The sequence below is a fragment of the Cyprinodon tularosa genome, unplaced genomic scaffold (assembly GCF_016077235.1).
Source record: "Cyprinodon tularosa strain WSP-4 unplaced genomic scaffold, ASM1607723v1 ctg193, whole genome shotgun sequence".
NCBI classification, from domain to species: Eukaryota; Metazoa; Chordata; class Actinopteri; order Cyprinodontiformes; family Cyprinodontidae; genus Cyprinodon; species Cyprinodon tularosa.
In genome coordinates, this window is record NW_024038694.1 from 410,125 (window position 1) to 438,012 (window position 27,888).

Consider the following 27,888-nt stretch of genomic DNA (forward strand, 5'->3'; position numbering starts at 1 on the left):
ATGGCAGACGTTATAACTGCTGATGAGGAACAAAAGCAAGAAGAAACTACCGCGTCCGTCCCCTCCGAGACGGACGAGACATCCCAGGAAACACCCAACGGTGTGAAAACGTGAGTAACAATGGGGGCTGCGCTCCTCCGTTAAGGAGCTGCTAACCCCTTTAGCTAAAATGGAGGCTCCTGGATGCTAACTGTTGTTAGCACAAATGCCCCTATTTGCTGCTGTAAACAAAAACAGACGGCAATAACAACAATAATGCTCTCAAACGCGCCTTATTGAGGATTTATTGAGACTGAATACTAGGCTAGAAAATATTCTTTGCATTTTTTTTAACGCGTCAATCTTGTAACGGATAGCATAGCGATGGGCTAGCTATGCTAAATGTTTGCTTTACTTTACGAGCGGTTTGTGGATATTCGGTGCCACTTTAATTTATTAATTGGATTAAATTGATTCATTGGCTTAAATTGGGTCCATGAAGTTAACATGTTTCTGAGAATATAACTTAAGATGCAATAATTAAGGCATAAGTGTGCCTTTTGTTTCCGTCAGGTAACGGTTAGCTTCCAATGATGACGAACTAACATTTATAAACGTGTCATAAATGTGTCATAAACACATTTAAAAACAGTTTTAAAAAACGACCTTAATTATTATTAAATTATTTTTGAATATTTTCCCATTGCATTTAGAGGAAGCTCCATTTCGGTAAATTTCAGTATTTGTAGAATGAGTATCCCTCTTTTATTAAAGTTACCACCTTTTACCACATTTTCTAATAATAATAATTAAAGTTTATTAATCTCACATTGGAGAAATTTCTCTCTGCACTTAACCCATCTCTTGGGGAGCAGTGGGCTGCCATTGTGCGGCACCCGGGGAGCAGTGTGGGGTTAAGGGTCCCAGACTGCAGGCTGTGGGGATCAAATCAGGCTCTTGCAACCTTCTCAGAGCTAGGGTTGGGAATTGAAAAGATTTTCACGATTCCGATTCCCTTTTCGATTCTATGAAACGATTTGATTCTTTATCGATTATTTTTTCGATTCCAATTTGGGGGGAAAAGGAGAACAAACAGTTTGATTATCAGCATCAACTTTGTTTACTTAACTATTGCACAATCTTACAAACTCAACAAGATCAAGATGTCCACAGGAAATGTGAAACTGGAGTAACATCTGTGTTTAAATGAAAAATAAATATACAAGAACAAACTTAATAACCAACAATGTCTAATAACAAATGATGGGATAATAACCTATTTTAAATAACAAAAAATACTAATTATAAAACAGTAGTAGGGAAAATTAACAGTTCTTTTGCAGAAAGATGAGCATATCTGCTTTTTCTGGAAGGATACAGGATCTTTCAGCGCTTAAGGTGTTTCCAGCCGTGGAGAACACCCTCTCAGATGGGGTGGAGGAAGCCTGCACACAGAGGTAGTTTTCAGCCAGTCCAGATAGCAAGGGCAGCGTATCTTGCTTGTTCCACCACCACAGTGTGGCGCTATCCCTGCAGGGGATGGAGGGCAAGCTTTTACAGAGCTGGATTTCCTGATCTACCCTCTGGGCTAAGGAAAGACGGGGCTTTGATTCACAAAGTGACCGCAGCTCGTTGTCTTCCTCCTCGAATAGTTCTTCCAACTTGCGTAACTTGCGTAACTTACGTAAAAAACGTGACGTAAGTCATGCTCCCCAGAGCCGGCGCTCTAGGCTCTGGTGCTGCGGGAATCGAAAAAAGAATCGTTCAGCGAGCTGCCAAACGATGCCATGGAATCGGAAAATACGGAACCGGTTCTTAACAGGAACCGGTTTTCGATTCCCATCCCTACTCAGAGCACAAGCACATTGCTCTAACCCACTAGGCCAACACTCCCACTGTATGATATTTTGTAGAGTGGGATTGAGCCATCAACTGTAAGTGACTGGGATTGAATTTACTATATTGTTCAGAGTTCAAATTAGATCAATTTAGTTTTTTCCCCCCTGGGTCTCCATAGAGTGTTCACAGCCAGTATACCGAGAGTAACACACAAGGATCAAAGGGCAAAATAATGACACTTAGCCTGATAAATCAGACGAAATGTGAGATTAAATGTGTAATTTAGTCTGGCCCCGATGAATGAGACATCGGAAGATTGTTGATGAGAACAACCCGTTGTTTTTCAAACCATCTCTGTGCCTATTGGCCAACGCTCTGACCAATGAGTGCAACCGAGTATGACAAAAGCTGGTGGGGGAGTGTAAACAAACAGCCTGTTGGTAAAATGCTGAATACGTCTTTCTTAAAAATGAAGGAGCGTAGAGCCTCTTCCTGCTCACATTTCAACGAAAACCCCAAGTCTAATCCTTCCAAAATTAATTCCAAATCTGAGTCAAACGAAAACTGTTCAATAGTTGTTGCCATCGTCCTTGTGCTTTCTCCAGCGTTATGCAGCTTTTTCGTCCCGCCCTCGAAACCCTGTCTGCTTTGCATCCAGAAATTCAAAACACATCTCTGCGTTGTGATTGGCCCGCCAGTTCTAGGCCCTGGGGCATTGATCGAGGCTAGACCACTCGCAGCCAAAAATTATTTGGGCCGCTGGCGGGTGGGGCTAGTTTTCTAGGCTAAATGACACTGCACTGTGGTGCCAATCTAACCAGCTTCTTTTTAGAGATTGTGTGTGAGGTCCAAACTTTGGGCTTTAAGTCGGTCTGTATCTGAGACTGTGACTGCTTTTACTACACAAATGGCTCTGCATCACACAGCAAAAGGGCTCTACAGCACATCTACCGGAGCATCTGCTGAAAGTAGGGCATTTTCCCCCACTGTTTTTCTTTAATTTTGATAATAGGAGCTGAAAGATCCACAGTATAATGGGCGTCCAAAAAATTGCAATATATTGCCAGATACATTTTTTTCCCATACCCCTAATCTCATCTACAATGTTAAAGTACAGGTTTTTTTTATATTTTTCAGGTCTGTGTTAGTATCAGACACCATAAACAATGCATATAAGGTAATTTGTTTCCATCTATATTTTGCTTTTTAAAAGTATTAAATCATCATAATATTGGAACACTTTATAGTCTGGTCTTCAGTTCCTTTACTTTGAGCTGCTTAACTAAAATTTACAGTTTGATGGCACATTCATAGGCTTTTAGTAGAGATGAGGGACCTCAAAAACTAAACAAACATTTAATATGAATTTCTAGAAAATGGTGTTTCCAATTATCTCACATTTTCCGCCATTAATTCCTTTTCAATGTGTTTAGTAAGTTCTCCCTAAGCATTAGGATTTCAGTCATCCCTCTGTACAGCAGCTGTGGGTGTTGGACACTCCATCAATGCAGTAGATTATTGACCAGCAGAATGTTAGTAAATGGGACCTGAAAAATTATTAACCGAATACTGCAACCAAATGTCCTTTGTGTTTTTAGATTATTGCAAATATCGATAATGTGGTAGCCCTAAGGTATTGTGCAGCTCTGGTAAATTATATATAAAAATTACCACATTGAACATAAATAGTTAGCCAGCCATCTTCTGCTAGTTAGCCATTTTGCAGTAATTTTTTTTTATAAGTTTCGTGATTGAGAAAAAAAAAAGGAATTTTGGAAATATATTCTATATGTAGTTAATTTGACCTAATTTCTATATTTAATGACTACAGTGTCTTTTATTTTAACATTTGGCACTTGTCCGCTTTCTATAGGGATAGTGAAGAAAGTAAGCAGAGCAAAGAAAAGCATGATGGGAAAGAGAAGTCATCCAGTACCAGAAGAGGAAATCGCTATCATCCCTACAAAGAGAAACATGGAGGAGAAAAGAAAAGTTCTCATAGGAACCGGGTGTTCATCAGCAATATACCTTATGACATGAAGTGGCAGGCGATCAAAGACCTCATGCGTGATAAAGGTAATGTCCCCGGCGATGGGATGGTGTTTTATTTTCAATCATCTGATCTGATTAGAAGTTTCCAATCTTCTAATTATCAGACGGATCCTCCTGCTAGTGTCAGTTTTTCTTTAGTTTGTAGTTTTTCTGGTAGTGCTTCGATAAAAAAAAAAAAACAGTGATGAAGTTAACAATTATTAATATGAAGAAACAGAATAGTATGTTTGTTGGGGTCATTGTTGTTGTTATTTGCTTTATTCAAATTTCTTGGGATGGACACCAATTCAGTTTGTGTTGATATGTGATAAAATAGAGATGAACTTGGTTACATTGTCACTTGTTTATATTGTCACTTGTTTATTTTATGGGATTGTTAGCTCCATAATGACTCTAAACCAGTCTTAAAATGATCGTTGAATGTTTATTTGTTGTATTTGCTGCAAGGCATACCTTGATTGTGAATTTAAAAAACATTGTAATGTTTCCACTTTTTTTTTACCTAGGGGGATTTCTGGAAGCCATTGGAGCTTAAATGGCAGTCTAAAACTCACAGCCATGAATGGAATCTGTCGCTAAACTGATCATGTTGAAGTGTTTTGAATTTCCCAGGTTTATTAGAGCTGTGTGTCTCTCTGGCCTTGGCCTTTGGGTGTCTCAGTCACTGCCCAGAAAGGCATGGTGTTGTCTGGTGGGATGTTGGTCTGGGCTGACTGTTGATCATTAATGGGACATCTCCATCCATAGCGGGCATTGCCAAGGCCAGCGGAAACTTGAAGACTCGGTGACTTAAATTACTTTGTTTTTTGGTATTTTTCCTTTGTATGTCTCATGTAGTTGGTGAGGTTACATACGTGGAGCTCTTTAAGGATGCTGAAGGAAAGTCAAGGGTAAGTTATGTGGCCAACTTGCTGCACGAGGTTTTAAATGCCCTCAGCAGGCTCTCATTAATTATGTGCTCTTTTAGGCTCTGATCCTTTGGCTCTATTGAACTGGAGATACTGTATGTTGTCTTTAGAGCCTAATGAATGGATAAAGATAGATTTTCATATAAATGGGAGATGTCCTGTAGACCTTTGGAAAAGCAGTGTAAAGAACTCCCTAAGAGTAAATCTTTGCATTTGTTGTTGTCATTTAAATTGGTTTAAAAGTTTGATCGTTTTGGCTTTTTTTCCTCAAACTGGAATGTTGGTTTGTGGGATTTTTATCTGATTGAGTCTCATCTCAAAGAATCGTAATTTTTCACGATATGGCACAGCTTTCTCTTCAGTGGAGTGAAATTGTTTTGAACATTTTTTATTCTTTTTTTTCTGTCATTGCTGTTTTTTTTCTCAATTCTGGTGTAATTTTCTTTAGTTGATTAAACAAAAGCATTTTCTTTTAATATTGTTATTTAGTTGCAGATTGAAGTTTTTCATTAAGCGAGGTAATAAATGCTGTGCTTATGAATGCTTTCTAAGTAACATTTTGTGTTTAAAAAAAAAAACACATTTAATAATGGATATGTTTATTAATAATAATTCATTTTTGCAACTTTTCATGTTTTATACAAACATGACAAATCTCTTAAATGAATTCATACATAAATAATATAAAATGCTGGATGTATTTAATTACATTTGATTATAAATTAGATATTAAATGTGTTTTGTTCACTTCTTGGGTGCCACTTGGATTTCTCTGCTGCTCCTGATCAGGGTTGTGGGTAAGAATCTCCTTTATGCTTTGAATTAGATTTTTTATTTTTTGTTATCTTTAATATAGCTGTTTCTTTCTTTATGCTTTAAATTTTTTTCCCTGTAACAGTGTGGTAGAGTTCAAAGATGAAGAGTATGTGAAGAAGGCTGTCTCAACTATGAATAAGCATGACTTAAGTGGAAGACCACTAAACATCAAAGAGGTAAGATTAAAGAATAGGTTTATCATTTTCTCTCTTTTTTCATCAAAATTACAGCTTTTACTAAATGTTTTATTTACTTTGAGTAGGATCCCAATGCTGATAGCACCACAAACGTTAATGATAACACAACTGCTAACAATCAGGAGTGGCTGTGACTAAAAACCTTTCTTTGTGTATGTTAATCACAATTTTATTAATTGGTTTAGCATTTTTCTTATTTAACTCAACATCAGATTTATATCAGCATTTGATTTGTTGTTTTTATGAAAGTTATTAAATATTGCGGCTTTCAAAACTCATCTTTAAAATACTATCTTCTTAGAACCACATTAAATCTCTTAAAGCTACAGTGTGTAATAATTACAAGGATATACAGTCAGAAATGTAATATATTATACAAAACTATGTTATTTATCATCATCTACGAGCTCAGCCTCTTAACCTTTATATTTGCGTTGCCTTAGAATTCGTTATTTTATAATTACATAGGAGCGGGTCTCGCAGCCATGGAAGCAGACATCTTTGCTCTACGGCAGCGGAGAGCCAACAGACTAGCGATTGCGAGATCGCCCATTACAATAACATGCTGCGTGATGATGCTGTTACTCTCCAGTATACTTATTCAGCAACGTCCCTGACGTTTCACAGGTAATGATTCAGTAATTTTCTGTAAAATAATTTTCTGGATATATACCTCGGTTACTTCTCTCCGGCTCCTTTGGAGATCTTCAAGCCTTTCCTCCTCTGCTCTAGTCACCCCGCTGGCACCCCTCCCTCGCCTGGCCCTAGCTGCACGCCCACCCCGGCCTCTCTGCCCTCTTCCTCGCCTTGTAACCCCCATGCCACAAACAAGACTTGGACTCTGTAAACGGGGAATATATATTCTTCCAGCGAAAAAAATCTCGCTGTTAAACTAATGACTACAATTACTTCGTCTGTTTATATCACCATGCAAAGCAGCTCACCAAAACGTCACAACGATGTAGAAAAAATAACGGGTATATTTATTATCTTAAGTCTACATGAAATCTATACCCTACACAGACTAATAAAATACTATCTGTAAAATTATCTATGTAAACAAACCTCATCACTTGAGAAGGTAGGTGATGCGGACGTCGTGGAAGACATTTTGTCCCGTAACGCTCGCCGTACTGTTGGGGGGGGAGACGCGGTGGGGGGGAGATGTTCATGTTGCTGCGGTCTGCAGTCTGGACGTTAGATGTCGCTGAAAATTACACACTGTAGCTTTAAGAAAAAATATTTTTTTTTAATTCTTTTTCCTAATTCATCTTGATTCCTGAACATTTTAATTTAATTTCCAAGCCAACGTGTCCTTAAGCTTTAACATGTGTAATCTACATCCAGTATAATTATAAGCTATCTGTAGAATGCTTTCAGGTTTTCCACCATTTTTTTGCTGCTGAATTTGCTTTTGTATAAATCTTGACTTTTATGCTTCATACATAACTCAGTGGTGGAACCCTTTACTGTGTTAAATGTACATGCGTGATTCTGTAGCAAGTAGTGGAATGGACAGATATTTTACATTTATAATTTCAAGGGTATATTTACACCTGCCACATTCAGATCTGCTAAATGGATTATAGTTTGTTTCCCTCCTTGGTCTGGACCTTTGGTGCTGAGTGGATTAAGACCAGTGAGCTCTGGGCTGGAGCTCTGGGCTGGACCACACAACCTTTTTGAGGTGGTCTTGGCTGTTTTCAAATTGAATCAAAACGAACTCAGTCACTGTTTGGACTGAATAAGCCACTGTTGTAATATATATGTTCAATTTATACCTGTTTCACTATCTGTTGCTTAGCAATGCTGCTACCAGCAAGCAGCGGTTCTTCTGCAGATGGTCACAAAATTCAAAATAAAAAAAATGAAAAATCACAATGGTTAGCGAGGCCTTAGTCCTTGATGTGGCTGACCCAGGGTTCGAACTTGAACTGTGGTCCTTTGCTGCATGTTTCTCCCCCTCTCTCATACTCTCTTTCCTGTCAGCCTACTGTCCAGAAAACGAGCCACTAGTGCCGTTAAAAACTAAATAAAAATTAGAAATCTACATTAAATGAGCTGCTCTAGGTACTCACAATAGTTTCGTAGCCATAATAGCAGCATAAATATGAATATCGGAGGTGCTGCATGCCTGATTCTCAAAGTAGATTTCCTTTTATGTTTGTATTCTGAGAGCAACCACCATAGTGCCTTTGGATGAACTTAAATTACACTTTTCACAAACTAAGCTTTGAATACAAAAAAAAAAAAAAGAATTTTCTGTAGATGTGGACAAAACAAGCAGACAAAACTCTTCTTGCGCTCATAAAACCTTGACTTTATCAAATGGTGTCCATTCTCATTAAAAGCTGAAATCAGGCTTTAGAATAGTGCCAACAGGAAAGCCTCATTTAGATGCTACTTACAGCTGTTAGCAGCTACCTGTTGGCTAGCCGTGGTATTCACACTGCACTAACTTGTATTTTCTGTTAGCTTTTTTTTCTTCTCTATATTGTAATAGAAATGCAGCAATCCAACTCCCTGATGGGATACTGGCTCTGACTTGTTAGCCTGAACAGCTATCAGACGAATGATGGTACTTCAACGTTCCGTCCATTAATTTCTTTTTTCATCAGTAGGCCTACTAGTCACTTAATTTCTATGTGTGCAATATGTTATGTTTTCACACACAGCTGCTAGTGATGATTTATATCTGTGTTAATTTCTTACCTCTTTTTAATATTATTTTTGTCAAGCCTGATGACAAGATTTATAGATCGTTTATTCAAAAGCAGTAACTATTGTTATGTTGTGGGTCGACACATTCAGCCTGGATATCAGAATCGATCTGGAAAAAAACTGAGTGCATATCTGTTTTGTTTTTTAATGTATATACAGGTGCTGGTCATAAAATTAGAATATCATGAAAAAGTAGATTGATTTCAGTAATTCCATTTAAAAAGTGAAACTTGTATATTATATTCATACATTACATACAAACTCATATGTTTCAGATGTTTATTTTGTTTAATTTTGATGATTACAAATGACAACAAATGAAAATCTCAAATTCATCATATCAGAAAATTAGAATATTACTGAAGACCAATAAAAACAAAGGATTTATAGAAATGTTGGCCAACTGAAAAGTATGAACATGAAAAGTATGAGCATGTACAGCACTCAGTATTTAGTTGGGCCTCCTTTGGCCTGTATTACTGCAGCAATGCGGCGTGGCATGGAGTCGATCAGTCTGTGGCACTGCTCAGGTGTTATGATAGCCCAGGTTGCTCTAATAGTGGCTTTTAGCTCTTCTGAATTGTTGGGTCTGGTGTATTGCATCTTCTTCTTCACAATACCCCATAGATTTTCTATGGGGTTAAGGTCAGGAGAGTTTGCTGGCCAATTAAGAACAGGGATACCATGGTCCTTCAACCAGGTACTGGTAGCTTTGGCACTGTGTGCAGGTGCCAAGTCCTGTTGGAAAATGAAATCTGCATCTCCAAAAAGTTGGTCAGCTGCAGGAAGCATGAAGTGCTCTAAAACTTCCTGGTATGTGGCTGCTTTGACCCTGGACCTCAGAAAACACAATGGACCAACACCAGCAGATGACATGGCACCCCAAACCATCACTGACTGTGGAAACTTTACACTGGACTTCAAGCAACGTGGATGAAGTGCCTCTCTTCTTTTCCTCCAGACTCTGGGACCTTGATTTCCAAAGGAAATGCAAAATTTACTTTCATCAGAGAACATGACTTTGGACCACTCACCAGCAGTCCAGTCCTGTTTCTCTTTAGCCCAGGCAAGACGCTTCTGACGCTGTCTGTGGTTCAAGAGTGGCTTGACACAAGGAATGCGACAGCAGAAACCCATGTCTTTCATACGTCTGTGTGTGGTGGTTCTTGAAGCACTCACTCCAGCTGCAGTCCACTCTTTGTGAATCTCCCCCACATTTTTGAATGGGTTTTGTTTCACAATCCTCTCCAGGGTGCGGTTATCTCTCTTGCTTGTACACTTTTTTCGACCACATCTTTTCCTTCCCTTCGCCTCTCTATTAATGTGCTTGGACACTGAGCTCTGTGAACAGCCAGCCTCTTTAGCGATGACCTTTTGTGTCTTGCCCTCCTTGTGCAAGGTGTCGATGGTCGTCTTTTGGACAACTGTCAAGTCAGCAGTCTTCCCCATGATTGTGTAGCCTATAGAACTAGACTGAAAGACCATTTAAAGGCTTTTGCAGGTGGTTTGAGTTAATTAGCTGATTAGAGTGTGGCACCAGGGGCCATCAATTTTGAACCTTTTCACAATATTCTAATTTTCTGATATGATGAATTTGAGATTTTCATTTGTTGTCATTTGTAATCATCAAAATTAAACAAAATAAACATCTGAAATATATGAGTTTGTATGTAATGTATGAATATAATATACAAGTTTCACTTTTTAAATGGAATTACTGAAATCAATCTACTTTTTCATGATATTCTAATTTTATGACCAGCACCTGTATATATATATTATTTTTTTTTTTACATTTTTCTTATTTAAGGACCCTGATGGTGAACACGCCCGACGTGCTCTGCAGCGTATGGGAGGGGGCCAACTTGGGGTCCGTGGGCAGGACATAGGGCCTGGTGGGCTGAACATCCCTGCTTCAATTGTGAACAACCCCAACATACCACCTGAAGTTATCCACGCTCTGCAGGCTGGAAGACTGGGGAACACAGTGTTTGTAGCTAATGTAAGAACTAAGCAATGAGCCTTTGTTTAATCTACATAATGGGCTGATTTAAAATACAGTGTTTTCTCTGCTGCAGCTGGACTTCAAAGTGGGCTGGAAGAAGCTAAAGGAGGTGTTTGGCATGGCAGGTGTTGTAAAACGAGCTGACGTAAAGGAGGACAAAGATGGAAAAAGCCGCGGAATGGGAACAGTTACTTTTGAGCAGCCTCTGGAGGCGGTGCAGGCCATATGTATCCTTTGAAAACTCATTTATGGAAAACACAGCATTGCTCATCAAATTAAGGTTTTTCTTTTGTCCTTAACTCCTGTTTCAGCCATGTTTAACGGCCAGATGCTCTTTGAAAGGCAGATGCATGTGAAAATTGTATGTTGGCTTAAACGTTTACTGAATATTCCAATGTCTAAAGCTTTGCAGAGGTTTTACAAGTGAAACATTTTTATTTATGGATTTGTAGGATGAAAAGTCTCTTCCTCCTGACGATTTTGGTCCAGTAGAGAAAATACCACAGTTGCCACGTAAGTAAAAGTTTTGAATGCCACACTGTATAAAAAAACTTAGTCAGACATCAGCCGAAGAAGAAATACTGGAATATATTGGACTGCATCTAAAATCTCAGCTTCTGCTGAAACTTAATTACTCAGTAAGTTGTTCTCATCTCTGTTGTAGTTGACCGTTGTTCTGTTTTATTAAATTCAATTGATCAAGCCTTTTAAAACATTCCAAAACAAAATAAGTAATCAAAGTTTGTATGATTTTGTTCTGATGTTGTTTTGGGCCATTATATGTATCGGTCCATAGAGTTGAATCAGGAAATCCCTAAACTTCACCACAGTTATAGTTATAGTTGTTAAGTATAGTTAGTTAAGTTATAGTTGATGCAAGTTTCAAACCCTTTTCTTGAGATGTTTTTTTTCCTTCCCATTTTGCTCCATTTTAGGGGGCCTAGGTGGCATTGGTATGGGTCTTGGACCAGGAGGGCAGCCTATAAATGCAAACCGCCTCAGTGGTGGGGGAGGAATAGGCCCTATGGGAACCGGAGGTCAGTCAAAATCAGTCTTTACAAATGCTGGGAAAGCCACAGTGGCGCATGTTTTCATTGCTCGTAGTTTCATTATATTACTACTCATTTTATGCAAATCCAAACTAATTTAATTCTAGTGCATGCTTTTTTTCTGCACTTTAATTGAGCCTCACTAAGATTCCCTTCTGCCACAGGTATGGATTCAGGTTACGGAGGGATGGGTAGACTTGGAGGAGGTAGGATTTATATTCTAGATACATTTTTGTTGTCCATTCAAAGACCCTACTTATGTTTTTTTTTTTTTTTACTAGGAATGAGTGGGGGTGGAGGCTTTGGTAGCATGGATAGCATGGGTGGTATGGGGGGCTTTGGAAGCAGAGACATGACCCCAGTTGGCAGAATGGGAGGTGAGCATTTCCACCAATAAGATGAAGATTTACTGAACACTGAGATGTAACCTTTTAACTTGTAGTAATGTGTATCCATCAGGAATGGGTGGATTGGATCGGGACTTTGACATGCCCATGAACCGCGGATTTGGAGATTCTTTTGGAGGAATGGGTAAGAAAGAGATTTATTAATGCCAAACATCCTCCTGACTTATGCCTTTATTTCACTTTATCATACCTATCACTTGTTGTGTAAATTAGCTAAAAAAAAATCTAGACTAATTAAGCTTTTGTTCTTAAGGTGGTGGTTTTGGAGGAGGTATGGGACCCATGGGAAGCGGTTTAGGTAGGTGAAGAATTTCAAACCATGTTTTACTACTGTCCCTTAAAACATAATATAAAACACAGTTGATCACTATAAAAATAGTATTTTACTGTCATTTTGTTCTAGCAAGATCCAGGGTTATTTTGATTAAATAAATAAAAAAAGTAATTTAAGCATGATTTATTAATGATTGACATTCTCAACCACATTTCCTGTACTTTGTTCTCCCTGAAAGGAAAGCATTTTGGAGCTATTAACATGTATTCAGTTTAAATTGTAAGGGGGGGGGCTTAATTTCTTAAGCATAATAAACAGCCATTTTGGGAATGTTTATCAGATGATATTTTTTATTGAAATTTGAAACCAAATGTTTCTATGTAAAAGGCATATCCTTAGGCGTGTTTCTTTAACAGGTGGTGGAATGGGCAGTATGTCCATGGACAGAATGGGCTCCAGCTTTGATCGTGTCGGCATGTCTGGAATGGACATGAACCGGGGCTTCGGAGGGTACGGAGGCGGCGGACATATGAGTGGAGGCATGTCGGACAGGGGCTCCGGAGCCAAAGGCGGCTGTCAGATATTTGTGCGAAATGTAAGTAGCTAAAGGTTTGAAATCATTAAATTGATCTTAATGATGAATCCTAATGCGGGCCTTCAGCTTAATACATATTTACTGCCATTTTATAAGTGATCTGTTAATTAGTGATGCTCTGAACAAACTATTCTTTCCTTGTATCAGTTTCCTTCTTTAATGTCTGACCGACTTCTAGTTTCACTACTTGGCCTTTATTGATTTGCTCCTAGAAAGAAAATGGTGCTTTGATTCATACCGATCATCGATCAGATCTGAACAAGGAACAAATTGCAGATCTCTATTTCAGGCTTAATGATTGGTGCATCTCTGCTTGACCTACTTATGTTCAGAATTTGCATTTTGTTCTTTGCCACAACCTGACTTGAGGCATTTGTGTTGCAGCTATCCTATGACCTGACGTGGCAAAAGTTGAAAGACAAGTTTAGTCATTGTGGTATGAATTACATTTTCGTTTTTTTTGTCTAATAAACTCCTTTGACATTTCATCATGATTGATGAACTAATCTGTCAGGTGCAGCCTTAACATCCCTTATTATGGACGATTCTGGCTGGGGATCACTCATTGCTGCTCTTTCTTTTTTTTTTTTTTCCAACAGGTCATGTAATGTTTGCAGAGATCAAAATGGAGAACGGAAGGTCAAAGGGTTGTGGGACGGTGAGATTTGATTCTCCAGAGAGCGCTGAGAAAGCCTGCAGGATGATGAATGGAACCAAGATCAATGGTCGAGAGGTTGATGTCCGCATTGATCGCAACGCTTAGGGACCTTGTAGAAGCTCCAGCAACACTTTTCACTGAGGCCCCGTACCAATCATTGTTTTGTTTTAAAAACACTATTATTTCCTGTGTCCCTGGTTTCATTTTTTTTTTTTTTGTTTATATACTGCCGCTAGCTGTTTTACCTTTGTTTTATAAACCCAGTTATAATTTGTCAGGAGGTTTATTTGAAGAAATAAACTTTTTAATTTTTAAACTTTATGCTTGTAAACTTATTCAACCTGCGTGTCGATCCTCAGCTCTTCTGTTTGTCACCTTCACAGAGTTTATCATAGATATTTCAGAGCACAAAAAAACTGCACAGCTTTGTACATTGGTGTGTGTGTGGGAGGGGGGGTCAACTCCCATTGTTATAATCCCTCTGTCGATTTTTATTTTTACTCATAAACATGACTTTGACTTGTCAGGGAGTAGGCTGTTTGTAATGGGATGAGTAGAGCTTTATTTTTACCATTTATGACTCGTCAACCCTACTTATAAAATCTTATCAGCTGACACTTTATTCGAGTTTAACACATTTTCACCTTTTGTTAAATCTTACGTAAAGTCTAGAGTCATGGCCAAGCTGGCGTACTTTGGCGTGGTATTTTAACTGGTGCCATTGCTCCTTGACATTTCTTGATCTCAGCAGCTTAACGTTTTTTTTTTGTTTTTTTTTTAAAGCTGTTTGGGCTTTTAGTCTCAGGAAATATGCTTCCAATCCTGAGAAGGTCAGGTGTCAATCACTGCACAGTCGTATGGGATTGTTCCCAATAATCCCTAACTCGTATAAAATCGACAGTGTGGCAAACAGGACGTAGCAAATAAGGCAAACAATCCCCAACTTCCAGTCCAGCCTCCAGCTGTTGATGTGCACTGCCACAAAGAGGAAGACAATGGACATAAGTAGGATGGATGAAATGAAGAGCAGTCCGGTACTGTTGACCTCTACTGGGGTGTTGGTGTCCACAAAGGCAGTCCTGATGAACCAAGGTAGGCCCAGGCACAGCATGTCAAAAACATTGGAGCCCACTATGTTTGACATGGCCATGTCAGCTTTCCCTAATGAACAGAGAATGTAGTTAAATGCTGAACAACTTTCCCGTTTGTAGATGTAGTATTTTGTGAAAATATACCTTCTCTAGCCACCATCACACTGGCTATAGTGTCGGGTATACTGGTTCCAGCAGCAAGCAAAGTGAGTCCCATAACTGTATCTGGTATGCTGAGGGTTTCCCCTGAGAAAAGAATATCAAAGTAGAAATATAAAACATTAAATGCAGACTTTGAAAGAACTGCCTTACTGAATGTGTCTACAGACTGTCCAGAGTGATTGCTATGTAAACATTCACGTAATCAGTCTTCGTAGTTGATTGTCCCTTTTCATCTGAAGCAATCAGTTTTGTGGCTCATTAGTTTAAAAGATATTGTACATAATTTATTGTTCACGCTCTTTTGTCTAAGCTCTCCCGTGTGTTCATGTCTGCTGGGATACTAATCTCATTATGCATCAGCAGACCTACGGCTCTCACATGATATCTTTTCAGCCGGACCTTGTTTCAGCTTTGTAGTTCACATCCCCACTGCAATGCATTCTGAATCTCTTAGAACAGTGCCCTGGTCATGTATGTACGTTCTGTGCTCACATGACTTGCTTTCCTCAGGGGTAGGGTTGTAATCCTGCTATGACTGGCCACGCACATACAGCTGCACTGTAATACAGCCCCCTCTCCAATTCCCCAGGACAATGGCATCTCAGGAATTAACCAGAAGACCCACATGTGACTCTGCAACGTTTTTCTCACAAGTCTTAAGCACTTGTGATCCACAATGGTTTGCTAGTATGATGCTGGTTTACACCTACTATATATTCTGATCATCTACAGCTAAGGAGAACAAAACTATCCTTTCAATTTCGACTTGAATTATGGACATCTTAAACAGAGAAACTCTAAAATTGTTTTAAGATTACCTCCATTCCAAAAAATATCTGTTTTTCTTAAAATAAGTGCATTTTTATTGAAACTGAGTATGTTAGATACAATCTTTACCAATGGAATAAGATGATTTAGAAAACAATTGCAGTGTCTTATAATATCTTCTCTTATTTTAATGGTAAAAATACTAATTCCACCAACAGATCATCTTATTTACCTACTCAAATTAAGGGTAAATACACTTATTTTAAATATCCTTTGAAGTGTAGAAGCTAGCTTACCTACAACAGTGACCATCCAGACCAGCACATATGTGAAAGCTGAGATCCAGACTGCTGACATAAGGAAAGTTATCATGAACCACTGTTTCCAGAAACGTCGTCTGCAGTCAGGAATGGTGAGGAAGAGTAGAGTGATGATTGGCAGAGACAAAACCCATAAGATCCTTTTTAGGTCGCTCTCTGGTACAGCAAAAACACTTTTTTGATCTGGCAGGGTAAAGTTTGAGAAAAGTTTTATAACGTACGATTAGAGCTGCTATCACATGTGACTTCTGTAATAAAATAAACAGATACCTTCAGAGATCTCGTTGAGGCCATGCAGGCTGAGCGACAGGTGAGAATACCCTGAATCATCTTGAAAGATACCACTGTCTGTTCTGGAGCGTACGCGGACTCGAAGGCTGCTGTCATCGTTCCAACCCATTAGAGGCTGTGTCTCAGGTTTTTCAACAGAATTCGAACCAAGACAGGTGCAGCATGGGCTCAGCTTCCTTAGGACAAACTCACTGATGCGGAGGTCAAAGCACAGAACCACAATGTAGACCCCATAGACCAGCAGTAGACTGGCTGCTTCATACCTGCAAACAGTTACAGGCTTAAAATGGATACATCTTGTAAAGTCAGATAGTTATGGCGTTGATGGTCTAAGATACCTGGGAAGCCACCATCAGAAAAATCTATAAAGATTCTTTATTAATCAGTACTTTCAATGTCATCAAAGGAGTTTACACCTGATTTACAAAATGGTCTGTCAATGAAGCAATTAGAATCCTAATTCTGGGGTACTTAAATTTGCAAAAAACCTACTAATTATAAGAGAAATCCCAAAAGAGGGCATAGAGTTGTTTTATCCACAACTCTCTTAATCTTTTCCAGGAATTTTTCCACAATGTCTCAGATTCTAATCCTCCACAGGAGTTGTATGTTTTCCACCCAGGTTCTATTAGGATGCATACCATTCTTCCAACAGTGTGAAAACCTGCAATTATGGGAAGTTAAATCATGGTGCAAACCTTGAATGAAATATCTGTCATCAGGCAAAAAGCAATGTCCTCTTCTAAAATACCTCCAGGGGTACTAAGCATAACCACTGGGTTTGTCTCAAATGAAGGGACAAGGAAACAGAAGTTATAAAGATATATAAATTAGGAGAGGGTTACAAAGCTGTCTCAAAACAACACCACTTTAAGAAGGAGGCCTTAAAAAAAAAACTGTCAAACCTGGTAGTGTGCTGTATTTTATAAAACCATAAAACCACATCGACTAATATCGATCTGTAGTGTTAAGATGAAGCAAAGGGTGACACCGCAGGACATCAAAGAACATCAGCAAGTTCTTGTCCAAAATGAAGGTAACTGGTCCAGTCAACATTCAAAATCAGTTCTTGCAAACAACTGAACCCTGTTTTTTCCAGCCAAGGTTAGCTTGACCTCTATATGTAACGTATGTTTATATTATAATATTATATTATAATGTTGATAATAGTTTACACCAAAACAATGCTCAAATCCCTCAGTTTTTTGCTGGTTTGCATTTACTTGAACATGCATAACAGAATAATGTTGTTTCTGAATCTGAGATCAAACTCCCTAGACAAATCCTTACAGCTTTATACATTTTAGGAATATGTTACTAGATATCTGGTGTGGGGGATGCACAGTGGCAGCAAGAAAGTTCCGGGTTCGATTCCTGGCTCGGGGTCTTTCTGCATGGAGTTTGCATGTTCTCCCTTTGCATGCATTGGCTCTCTCTGGGTACTCCAGCTGCCTCCCACAGTCCTGTGATAGACTGGCGACCTGTCCAGGGTATACCCTGCCTCTCGCCTGTAAATAGCTGGAGATAGGCACCAGCACCCCTTGTGACCCCAGGAGGGATGAGCGTAACAGAAAATGGATGGATGGACATCTGGTGTGTATCTATATCTAGTGTGTGTGTGTGCATATATATATGTATATATATATATATATACACTCACCGGCCACTTTATGAGGTACACCTGTCCAACTGCTCGTTAACACTTAATTTCTAAGCAGCCAATCACATGGCGGCAACTCAGTGCATTTAGGCATGTAGACATGGTCAAGACAATCTCCTGCAGTTCAAACCGAGCATCAGTATGGGGAAGAAAGGTGATTTGAGTGACTTTGAACGTGGCATGATTGTTGGTGCCAGAAGGGCTGGTCTGAGTATTTCAGAAACTGCTGATCTACCGGGATTTTCACGCACAACCATCTCTAGGGTTTACAGAGAATGGTCCGAAAAATAAAAAACATCCAGTGAGCGGCAGTTCTGTGGGCAGAAATGCCTTGTTGATGCCAGAGGTCAGAGGAGAATGGCCAGACTGGTTCGAGCTGATAGAAGGGCAACAGTGACTCAAATAACCACCTGTTACAACCAAGGTGGGCAGAAGAGCATCTCTGAACACACAGTACGTCGAACTTTGAGGCAGATATATATATATATATATATATATATATATATATATATATATATATATATATATATATATATATATATATATATTAGTGCTGTCAATCGATTAAATTTTTTAATCGCGATTAATCGCATCAATGCCTGAGTTAACTCGCGATTAATCGCATTTTAATCGCACATTTTTTTCCTGATTGAAAATCATTTAAATACTCTCGATGACATACAAAAAAATACATACAGGCTAGGTTTGTGCCAATGTTCTTTTTTTAAAATGAAAACAGGTCACAGATACTGATTTATGCCATAGAAACATATGGCAAGAAGATGGGGAGGCATGTAGCAAAAAATAACAAATATGTAGGCAAAAAAAAGGCCCTGAAAACAGGCTGATGTAAAAGACAGTCTTTACAGTTAATACAGTCTTTTGAACAAAGACAAGCATTTTACCCTACTGCTATAAAATTTAGTAGAGTTAACATTAGATGTTAATTAACCAAGATAATAATGAACAATTTTCAATCAATACATCAAAATCAATAGACCGACATCACTAGATGAAGGTAGTCTATGCTCTCTAGAAAGTTACTTTTCAGCCTCTTAACAAAAATGAGAACACACACACACCCACTCACCCACACACAGACACACCCACCCACACACACACACACGCGATACCGACCTGTTGCGTACACAGACGGCAAGAGTGCTGCTACGAGATTCCATTTCACCTCAGTAATCAGTTTTCTCAGCGTATTTCAGGTTGCTACTACACTCAACTTGTTTGTTGGTGGTGGGGCTTAAAGAAAAGGCACTAGCGTCACCCAGTGTATGAGCGTCTCTTTCCCTTGAGGAGCTCCGCTCTTGAAGCCTATGAGAAATGCATAGACTGGGGGAAAATAGCCCCGCCTTCCCGCAGGCTGCAGCGGGATGTACTTGGAAAAATTGTACCATAAAACCACATAGCGTTAATCTCACGTTAAAAAAATTATCGCCGTTAAAATGGCCTCGCGTTAACGCGTTAATAACGCGATAATTTTGACAGCACTAATATATATATATATATATATATATATATATATATATATATATACATATACATACAGGTGCTGGTCATAAAATTAGAATATCATGAAAAAGTAGATTGATTTCAGTAATTCCATTTAAAAAGTGAAACTTGTATATTATATTCATACATTACATACAAACTCATATATTTCAGATGTTTATTTTGTTTAATTTTGATGATTACAAATGACAACAAATGAAAATCTCAAATTCATCATATCAGAAAATTAGAATATTACTGAAGACCAATAAAAACAAAGGATTTATAGAAATGTTGGCCAACTGAAAAGTATGAACATGAAAAGTATGAGCATGTACAGCACTCAGTATTTAGTTGGGCCTCCTTTGGCCTGTATTACTGCAGCAATGCGGCGTGGCATGGAGTCGATCAGTCTGTGGCACTGCTCAGGTGTTATGATAGCCCAGGTTGCTCTAATAGTGGCTTTTAGCTCTTCTGAATTGTTGGGTCTGGTGTATTGCATCTTCTTCTTCACAATACCCCATAGATTTTCTATGGGGTTAAGGTCAGGAGAGTTTGCTGGCCAATTAAGAACAGGGATACCATGGTCCTTCAACCAGGTACTGGTAGCTTTGGCACTGTGTGCAGGTGCCAAGTCCTGTTGGAAAATGAAATCTGCATCTCCAAAAAGTTGGTCAGCTGCAGGAAGCATGAAGTGCTCTAAAACTTCCTGGTATGTGGCTGCGTTGACCCTGGACCTCAGAAAACACAATGGACCAACACCAGCAGATGACAAGGCACCCCAAACCATCACTGACTGTGGAAACTTTACACTGGACTTCAAGCAACGTGGATGAAGTGCCTCTCTTCTTTTCCTCCAGACTCTGGGACCTTGATTTCCAAAGGAAATGCAAAATTTACTTTCATCAGAGAACATGACTTTGGACCACTCACCAGCAGTCCAGTCCTGTTTCTCTTTAGCCCAGGCAAGACGCTTCTGACGCTGTCTGTGGTTCAAGAGTGGCTTGACACAAGGAATGCGACAGCAGAAACCCATGTCTTTCATACGTCTGTGTGTGGTGGTTCTTGAAGCACTCACTCCAGCTGCAGTCCACTCTTTGTGAATCTCCCCCACATTTTTGAATGGGTTTTGTTTCACAATCCTCTCCAGGGTGCGGTTATCTCTCTTGCTTGTACACTTTTTTCAACCACATCTTTTCCTTCCCTTCGCCTCTCTATTAATGTGCTTGGACACTGAGCTCTGTGAACAGCCAGCCTCTTTAGCGATGACCTTTTGTGTCTTGCCCTCCTTGTGCAAGGTGTCGATGGTCGTCTTTTGGACAACTGTCAAGTCAGCAGTCTTCCCCATGATTGTGTAGCCTATAGAACTAGACTGAAAGACCATTTAAAGGCTTTTGCAGGTGGTTTGAGTTAATTAGCTGATTAGAGTGTGGCACCAGGGGCCATCAATTTTGAACCTTTTCACAATATTCTAATTTTCTGATATGATGAATTTGAGATTTTCATTTGTTGTCATTTGTAATCATCAAAATTAAACAAAATAAACATCTGAAATATATGAGTTTGTATGTAATGTATGAATATAATATACAAGTTTCACTTTTTAAATGGAATTACTGAAATCAATCAACTTTTTCATGATATTCTAATTTTATGACCAGCACCTGTATATATACATATACATATATATACATATACATATATATACATATATATATATATATATATATATATATACATATATATATATATATATATATATACATATATATATATATATATATATATATATATATATACATATATATATATATATATATATATACATATATATATATATATATATATATACATATATATATATATATATATATACATATATATATATATATACATATATATACATATATATATATATACATATATATACATATATATATATATACATATATATACATACACTATATTGCCAAAAGTATTTGCTCACCTGCCTTGACTCACATATGAGCTTAAGTGACATCCCGTTCCTAATCCATAGGGTTCAATATGACGTCGGTCCACCCTTTGCAGCTAGAACAGCTTCAACTCTTCTGGGAAGGCTGTCCACAAGGTTTAGGAGTGTGTTTATGGGAATTTTTGACCATTCTTCCAGAAGCGCATTTGTGAGGTCGCACACTGATGTTGGACGAGAAGGCCTGGCTCTCAGTCTCCGCTCTAATTCATCCCAAAGGTGTTCTATCGGGTTGAGGTCAGGACTCTGTGCAGGCCAGTCAAGTTCATCCACACCAGACTCTGTCATCCATGTCTTTATGGACCTTGCTTTGTGCACTGGTGCACAGTCATGTTGGAAGAGGAAGGGGCCAGCTCCAAACTGTTCCCACAAAGTTGGGAGCATGGAATTGTCCAAAATGTCTTGGTATGCTGAAGCATTCAGAGTTCCTTTCACTGGAACTAAGGGGCCAAGCCCAGCTCCTGAAAAACAACCTCACACCATAATCCCCCCTCCACCAAACTTTACACTTGGCACAATGCAGTCAGACAAGTACCGTTCTCCTGGCAACCGCCAAACCCAGACCCGTCCATCAGATTGCCAGATGGAGAAGCGCGATTCGTCACTCCAGAGAACGCGTCTCCACTGCTCTAGAGTCCAGTGGCGGCGTGCTTTACACCACCGCATCCGACGCTTTGCATTGCACTTGGTGATGTATGGCTTGGATGCAGCTGCTCGACCATGGAAACCCATTCCATGAAGCTCTCTGCGCACTGTTCTTGAGCTAATCTGAAGGCCACATGAAGTTTGGAGGTCTGTAGTGATTGACTCTGCAGAAAGTTGGCGACCTCTTCGCACTATGCGCGTCAGCATCCGCTGACCCCGCTCCGTCAGTTTACGTGGCCTACCACTTCGTGGCTGAGTTGCTGTCGTTCCCAAACACTTCCATTTTCTTATAATACAGCTGACTGTGGAATATTTAGGAGCGAGGAAATTTCACGACTGGATTTGTTGCACAGGTGGCATCCTATCACAGTTCCACGCTGGAATTCACTGAGCTCCTGAGAGCGACCCATTCTTTCACAAATGTTTGTAAAAACAGTCTGCATGCCTAGGTGCTTGAATTTATACACCTGTGGCCATGGAAGTGATTGGAACACCTGATTCCAATAATTTGGATGGGTGAGCAAATACTTTTGGCAATATAGTGTATATATATATATATATACATATATATACATATATATATATATATACATATATATACATATATATATATATATATATATATATATATATATATATATATATATATATATATATATATATATATATATATATATATATATATATATATATATAAAACTGGTGGTCTACAGTGTCAAGTACTGCAAAACCTGTATTAATGAAAATGATCTGTTAGTTGTTAACACAACATAGAGAAAAGCAGATAATATCAGTTGGCAAAAAAAGGTTAAAAAAGGATAGGAAATCCACACTGGTGCAACATCACTTCCCATATAAGAGCTTCTGAGGCAAACTAAACTTATAAGCCCATAAACTGCCAGCAGCTACCTTTGCATGCTTCTTTAAAGAAACAAAACTACACATTTAGGTGTGTGTGTATGTGTGTAAAATTGGCCCTTTTATAGACATATATATATATAGACGGAGAAGAAATTATTTTGTATAATCATTATGTATCTTATAAGCTTTTATTACATGTTTGAATAGTCATGTTGATTGTTTTATTTTTGGACTGATAGGTGGCTGTAAACTGTCAAAGTGACAGATGAAAGATAGTAAGACGGCTCTTGTGGATTTGTTTTGAGGTCTATTTTGCCATGCTCTAGGTCATAGGTTTGCAATAAACAACTGTATTTGTCTTTTATAACCAATCGTCTTATGTTGTGCAAGGTCTGAAGATCATGTAACCATCAGCTGCTGAGTCACTGCACATAAATCAAACACACAAACTCACCAGAACACCTTGTTATCGGTAATGATCCCTATAACGGCAGCAACGCTGATTCCATATGCCAGGCAGTCCCTGAACAGAGGCCAACAGGTGAGACACCCTGCCTGATAAGGGAACAAAAAACTAAATGGTTTATGTTTTATACAAAGCAATGCTGCCAGACAATCTCTGGGGTGGTAAAAAAAAAAAAAAAAAAACTGCTCTCACACACAAGGGGGTGATAAATGGGTAATTTCTGAGTTTATTGTTAAAACGTACCATAGAGGCCAAAAGTCCACAGGCTGCACAGATTCCAAGCAGGTTGTATACAGCAGACCCCACAATGGTGCTAATACCAATGTCCCCTTTGGTCACAAACACACCTGATAAAATAAGCGCATAAAGAAGTTGAGATCCAGGACCAAATACATGCAATCCATAGTGTATGATATACTTGAAAATGTTCCTGTGTCTAATTACCCAAAAAAGCTGTGACCAGTTCAGGTGCAGAACTCCCTGCTGCCATAAATGTAGCTCCTGCCACATCTTGAGACAGTCCCAGACCTGAGAGAGACCCAGAAAACAAGAAAAAAGGATAGCCTCAAAAAGATCACAAAAATATAACATAAAGCTGACTCAACACTGTTAACAAAAAGAGATTAAACTTCAGTTTCAGGATTATTGTGCTCATGTTTTGAAGAAATGTGTGTTATAACCGCACTCACCATCTATAATTATCTATTTAGCTTTAAATAGAAACAGTTAAATTAAGCTATCACCTATTTCTTTGGTGTAATAAATAGCATTAGATTAGATTAGATTAGATGAGCTTTATTGATCTCACAGCGGAGAAATTCACTTGTCACATATTGGCATAGAAGCCAAAGAAGGGGCAAACAAGGAGGAAAAAGGTGCATTAAGAATAAACAGTAAACAATATATATTAAAGTTGATCTTTAGGATTTTACTGTAATTCATTAAGTTATGTGGAAATACTCGATATTTATAGTTAGTGCCAGCCAGGAACCTGAGCAAAGGAAGATTGCCATGGTTTGATAAGTAAACTTTATCATTTAGAATCATTTATACCAGCAGTGGTCAGTCTTTGATATGCAACTGGTTTTGAAATGAATGTAGTTACTAATTCTACTGCGTATAAAGTGTGATCCCAATTTGTTGTGGTGTTGGGGGGAGGGAACTAATCTGCTATTTCACACGTGGACCACACCAAACCTCTGTTTTGATGGGAAAATAGCCTGACTCGAGTCAGATACATGAAAAAGGTGAAAATACTTTGGATTATTCTGAAAGTATTATAATTTAATAGTCTTTAAATATATCACATATTTAAATTTGTAATAACAAACTTGCTATCAATTATACACTGTAAAACAGAAAGGAGTATGTAACAGCAGAGGTCCTAAAACAATGCCAAGGACAGAGAGCTACTTACACAATCAGCCTGTGTAAAACACACAGGCGCGTACCTTTGTCCTGGCACAGCAGTTATCGATTAAAGTCATAGGCCTATGCTTCAACTTTAATCGTCTTCTCTGTGACTACGACATTAGAATAAAGCTAAGCACCACACTCCAAAAAATTGCATTTGGATTATGCAAAATAAGACGTATTTTTAATAATTTAGTAGGGAGTAAATAGTAAATAATTTAATTGATAAAAAAAAAAGCTTATGGACTCTACATTCCCTAATAACTTAAGTGCAACTGGTATAAAGTTTTAAAAAATAAAATTAAAAATAAATGACAGCACAACACACAAATATCAAATAAGATATGATAAGAACTTACGTTCACTTATTACTTCTAGAGAAGGCAGGAAGTAATCATCACAGACTATGGAAACAGCCAAAAGCATGTAGAATATGATCATAAAATAAATGACAAGGCCCCCGTCTTTCCTCTCCTGCACCGTGAAGAAGCCTTCAGGAAACTCAGAGGCTTGTGGCGCGATGCATTCTGTTTCATTTTCTAAAACGACAGGAAAACTGTTTTTATCATATAATTCACAAGCAGTGTGCAGAAACCATTTGGTTTGCATATTTGGGATGATTGACAGCTGCTGATAACGAATCAAGGAAATAGAAAAGACATTATACTGAAGGGTTGAGGAAGGTATTAACAACCTCTTTGTTAAAATGCAAATCTGTTGTGATGTAAAATGCATTTTAAATAATTACAGATCATATTAAACACTAAAATAAGCCACGTTTTTACATGTAAAGCAAGTGAAAAGCAAATCTGTTAGAAAGAAAAGCAGAATCTGTGATGTCCCCTCTGCACTCTCATTGATATCCAGGATGCATCTCTGCACTGTGTAATTCAATTTGATCAGTTTCCATTAACTTTAAACACCTTTCATTCAAATATAAGTGAACAGATAAAAGCAAAATCCTGGAGAAGAATCGTTAGAAAAATAAGTGCTGAAAGTAAATCGATTTTAACATTAATATTAATATTGTGGAATCACCATTGGTTCTGATTCCGATACACATTGAAGGGATACCCTCTTGAAGCTTTATTTTTTTAATTTTATTTATGTTGGTTCTTTGTTGTCTTCTTTTTGCTGTTATGTTCTGTTTTCTGTTCTTCTCATCTCATACAGCTGCGGAAGCAGACTTCCAGAACTTACTGCATATCTTCTATGTTGTCTATTTTTTCAGTTTTGTTTTATTTTCACTCTTTTCATGCACTCTTTCCTGTCTCTATCTCTCCCCATCAGTTCTTATCCCTTCTTACTTTCTCAGCTCCCTTTTTTTCTCCATTGTATATCGTTTTATTCCCCAAATAATGCTCAATAAAGTTTAATACCCAAGTATCAAGCAGAACCTTATGGCAACAGTCATACTGGTCTGCTTGTGAAAGTAAAGCTGTTGGGCTAAAAGAAAAATGACTTTAACAAGGCAATTAGTTCAACCTTCACATTCATCCAATATGAATTTTGCTGTTTTTGTTTTTCAGATTTTTTCCTGTGAGTTTATCAGTCTTGTGATCCAAATCTACAAAAATGATGTTTCATTAGAAGTGAAAAACGGTTTTGAATTTATATGTTTTTTGGTATCAAGAAAATGTAACTTGCAACAGGGGTGTGTAACCCTTTGATCATATCCTGTCTAAATTCAAAGAGGAAAATTGGCAAAAGAAGAAGAATACGTTTCTAAAATTGTATATTTTTGTACATGAAATTATATGTGTTACATAAAAAACATATTTTAACTATAACCACTGCAGCTATGCAGCATGAATTAAAGTTATAAGGCAACATGATGAACTATGGGTATTTTTTTTTACCTTTTTTCAAGAAAGCTGCGGAAATATTACTCCATCAATCATCCATTTTTTTTTTGTAATCCACAGTTTATATTATTTTTCTTATTACTGAAAATTGTATGGCTCTCCTTTGGTGACAGTATCTTGACGTTTTTTTTTGTTTTGTTTTTTTAAAGTTTTTTAAAACTCCATCTAACAACCTTCCATAACAACTAGTAGCCTCAACAAAATAGGCCTAGATTAAAATATTATTTTAAATTGACAAAATTAAGATTTTGCCAAACACTCCCTGTATTTATGCTCATATGTTGCTGCTCTTTTTTTTAAGTTGTTATTGGATTAATTACACAGAGCTTATTTTGTTCGTGAGAAAACAAAAACGTTAATCACCCACATAAACCAGAATATTTGCATGTGCTTACCAAGAGCCCGACGCACCCTTGTAGGGTAGTTTTCCTGAGTTCTTTTTGCTGTAAATGATATAAGATGAACAGACGCATACAAAAAAAGGACAAAACCCAAAAAGTAAGGTATGAAATCCCTTCTCCTTTTTTTTTGCACTGCTGGAACTGCATCCATAATCATCTAAAGGATAAAAAAAAAACACTTAAATCAGCAAGTTGTCCTAAGATTCATGTGTTTCTATAGTTTAAGTATTTAATAAAGATTTAAAAATGGCTGAAACCGCTTGCAAAAGCTGCATCTAGCTCTACACTAAACTACAAGCTGCACAGAGAGATTATTGAAAGTGGGAAAGCATCCTTTAAAGTCTAGTGGTACTACAGAGAATGAGGGGGGGCCAATCACGAGTTGCGAGTCATTCCACTTGACTTGAACGTTCTCCTGCCTGAGGCGCATCAGGGGGTGTAATTCTCCATAAGCAGGCTCTAATGCAGCTCTGCCAATTCTTAAATAGGCGGAAATTTGTTATTTTTTCAGTGGTGACAAAATTACAATGAAAAGCTTAGAGCTGAGACTTTGGGAGAAACGCTCCCAACCATAATAATTTCACCTTTATCCAGTGGCATAAATCCATAAAAGTGAGGATGAATACTTATTTACGGCCCTTATATCTTCAGGAAGGAAATTTATTTTGGCATGTAGAGGTGACGTCCTACAAAACTATGGAGGACCAACTCTGCCATATTTAAAAATAAAGACAGAAATAAATAAATGCTCAATAAATAAATAAGCATACAATTAATTGCCCTCCAAAATACAATAAACTAATTAATGTAGGTAGAAATGAAATCATACAGCAAGACATAAATGTATGAATCTCTTTTAATTAGCTTCTTTATTTAGTCGCCTTTGTAATAATTACCTAATTTATTTATTGTCCATTTTAATCTTCAACTT

At 38.0% G+C, this 27,888-nt stretch overlaps 2 protein-coding genes across 3 annotated transcripts; one reads left to right on the forward strand and one right to left on the reverse strand.

The window, feature by feature from the left end:
* myef2 (myelin expression factor 2) lies at nt 1-13,782 on the forward strand. The gene is made up of 17 exons (XM_038283386.1): nt 1-110; nt 3,692-3,894; nt 4,708-4,760; nt 5,568-5,575; nt 5,677-5,770; nt 10,323-10,514; nt 10,591-10,744; nt 10,829-10,878; nt 10,970-11,030; nt 11,453-11,554; nt 11,731-11,772; nt 11,848-11,943; nt 12,026-12,097; nt 12,227-12,271; nt 12,664-12,842; nt 13,227-13,278; nt 13,442-13,782. The coding sequence occupies exons 1-17, from the start codon at nt 1-3 to the stop codon at nt 13,603-13,605; spliced, it is 1,677 nt and encodes a 558-aa protein (XP_038139314.1). The 3' UTR covers nt 13,606-13,782.
* slc24a5 (solute carrier family 24 member 5) lies at nt 13,297-27,278 on the reverse strand. 2 transcript variants are annotated; one of them, XM_038283388.1, is made up of 9 exons: nt 26,952-27,278; nt 25,051-25,230; nt 23,723-23,806; nt 23,522-23,625; nt 23,267-23,367; nt 16,112-16,395; nt 15,818-15,997; nt 14,736-14,837; nt 13,297-14,661 (listed from the first exon to the last, which is right to left on the reverse strand). In XM_038283388.1, the coding sequence occupies exons 1-9, from the start codon at nt 27,112-27,114 to the stop codon at nt 14,339-14,341; spliced, it is 1,521 nt and encodes a 506-aa protein (XP_038139316.1). In that variant the 5' UTR covers nt 27,115-27,278; the 3' UTR covers nt 13,297-14,338. The 2 variants fall into 2 exon arrangements, with proteins under 2 accessions (XP_038139316.1, XP_038139315.1); XM_038283387.1 differs by having other exon boundaries at nt 15,818-16,024.
* Between the last annotated feature and the right edge of the window lie 610 nt (nt 27,279-27,888).

Coding starts and splice junctions, on each gene's coding strand:
- myef2 (XM_038283386.1), top strand. CDS start 1: ATGGCAGACGTTATAACTGCTGATGAGGAACAAAAGCAAGAAGAAACT. Junction 11,031..11,452: donor GAAAATACCACAGTTGCCAC/GTAAGTAAAAGT, acceptor GCTCCATTTTAG/GGGGCCTAGGTGGCATTGGT. Junction 11,555..11,730: donor AGGCCCTATGGGAACCGGAG/GTCAGTCAAAAT, acceptor CTTCTGCCACAG/GTATGGATTCAGGTTACGGA.
- slc24a5 (XM_038283387.1), bottom strand. CDS start 27,114: ATGATTATGGATGCAGTTCCAGCAGTGCAAAAAAAAAGGAGAAGGGAT. Junction 16,025..16,111: donor CCTCAACGAGATCTCTGAAG/GTATCTGTTTAT, acceptor TTACCCTGCCAG/ATCAAAAAAGTGTTTTTGCT. Junction 14,838..15,817: donor CTGGATGGTCACTGTTGTAG/GTAAGCTAGCTT, acceptor TTCTTTTCTCAG/GGGAAACCCTCAGCATACCA.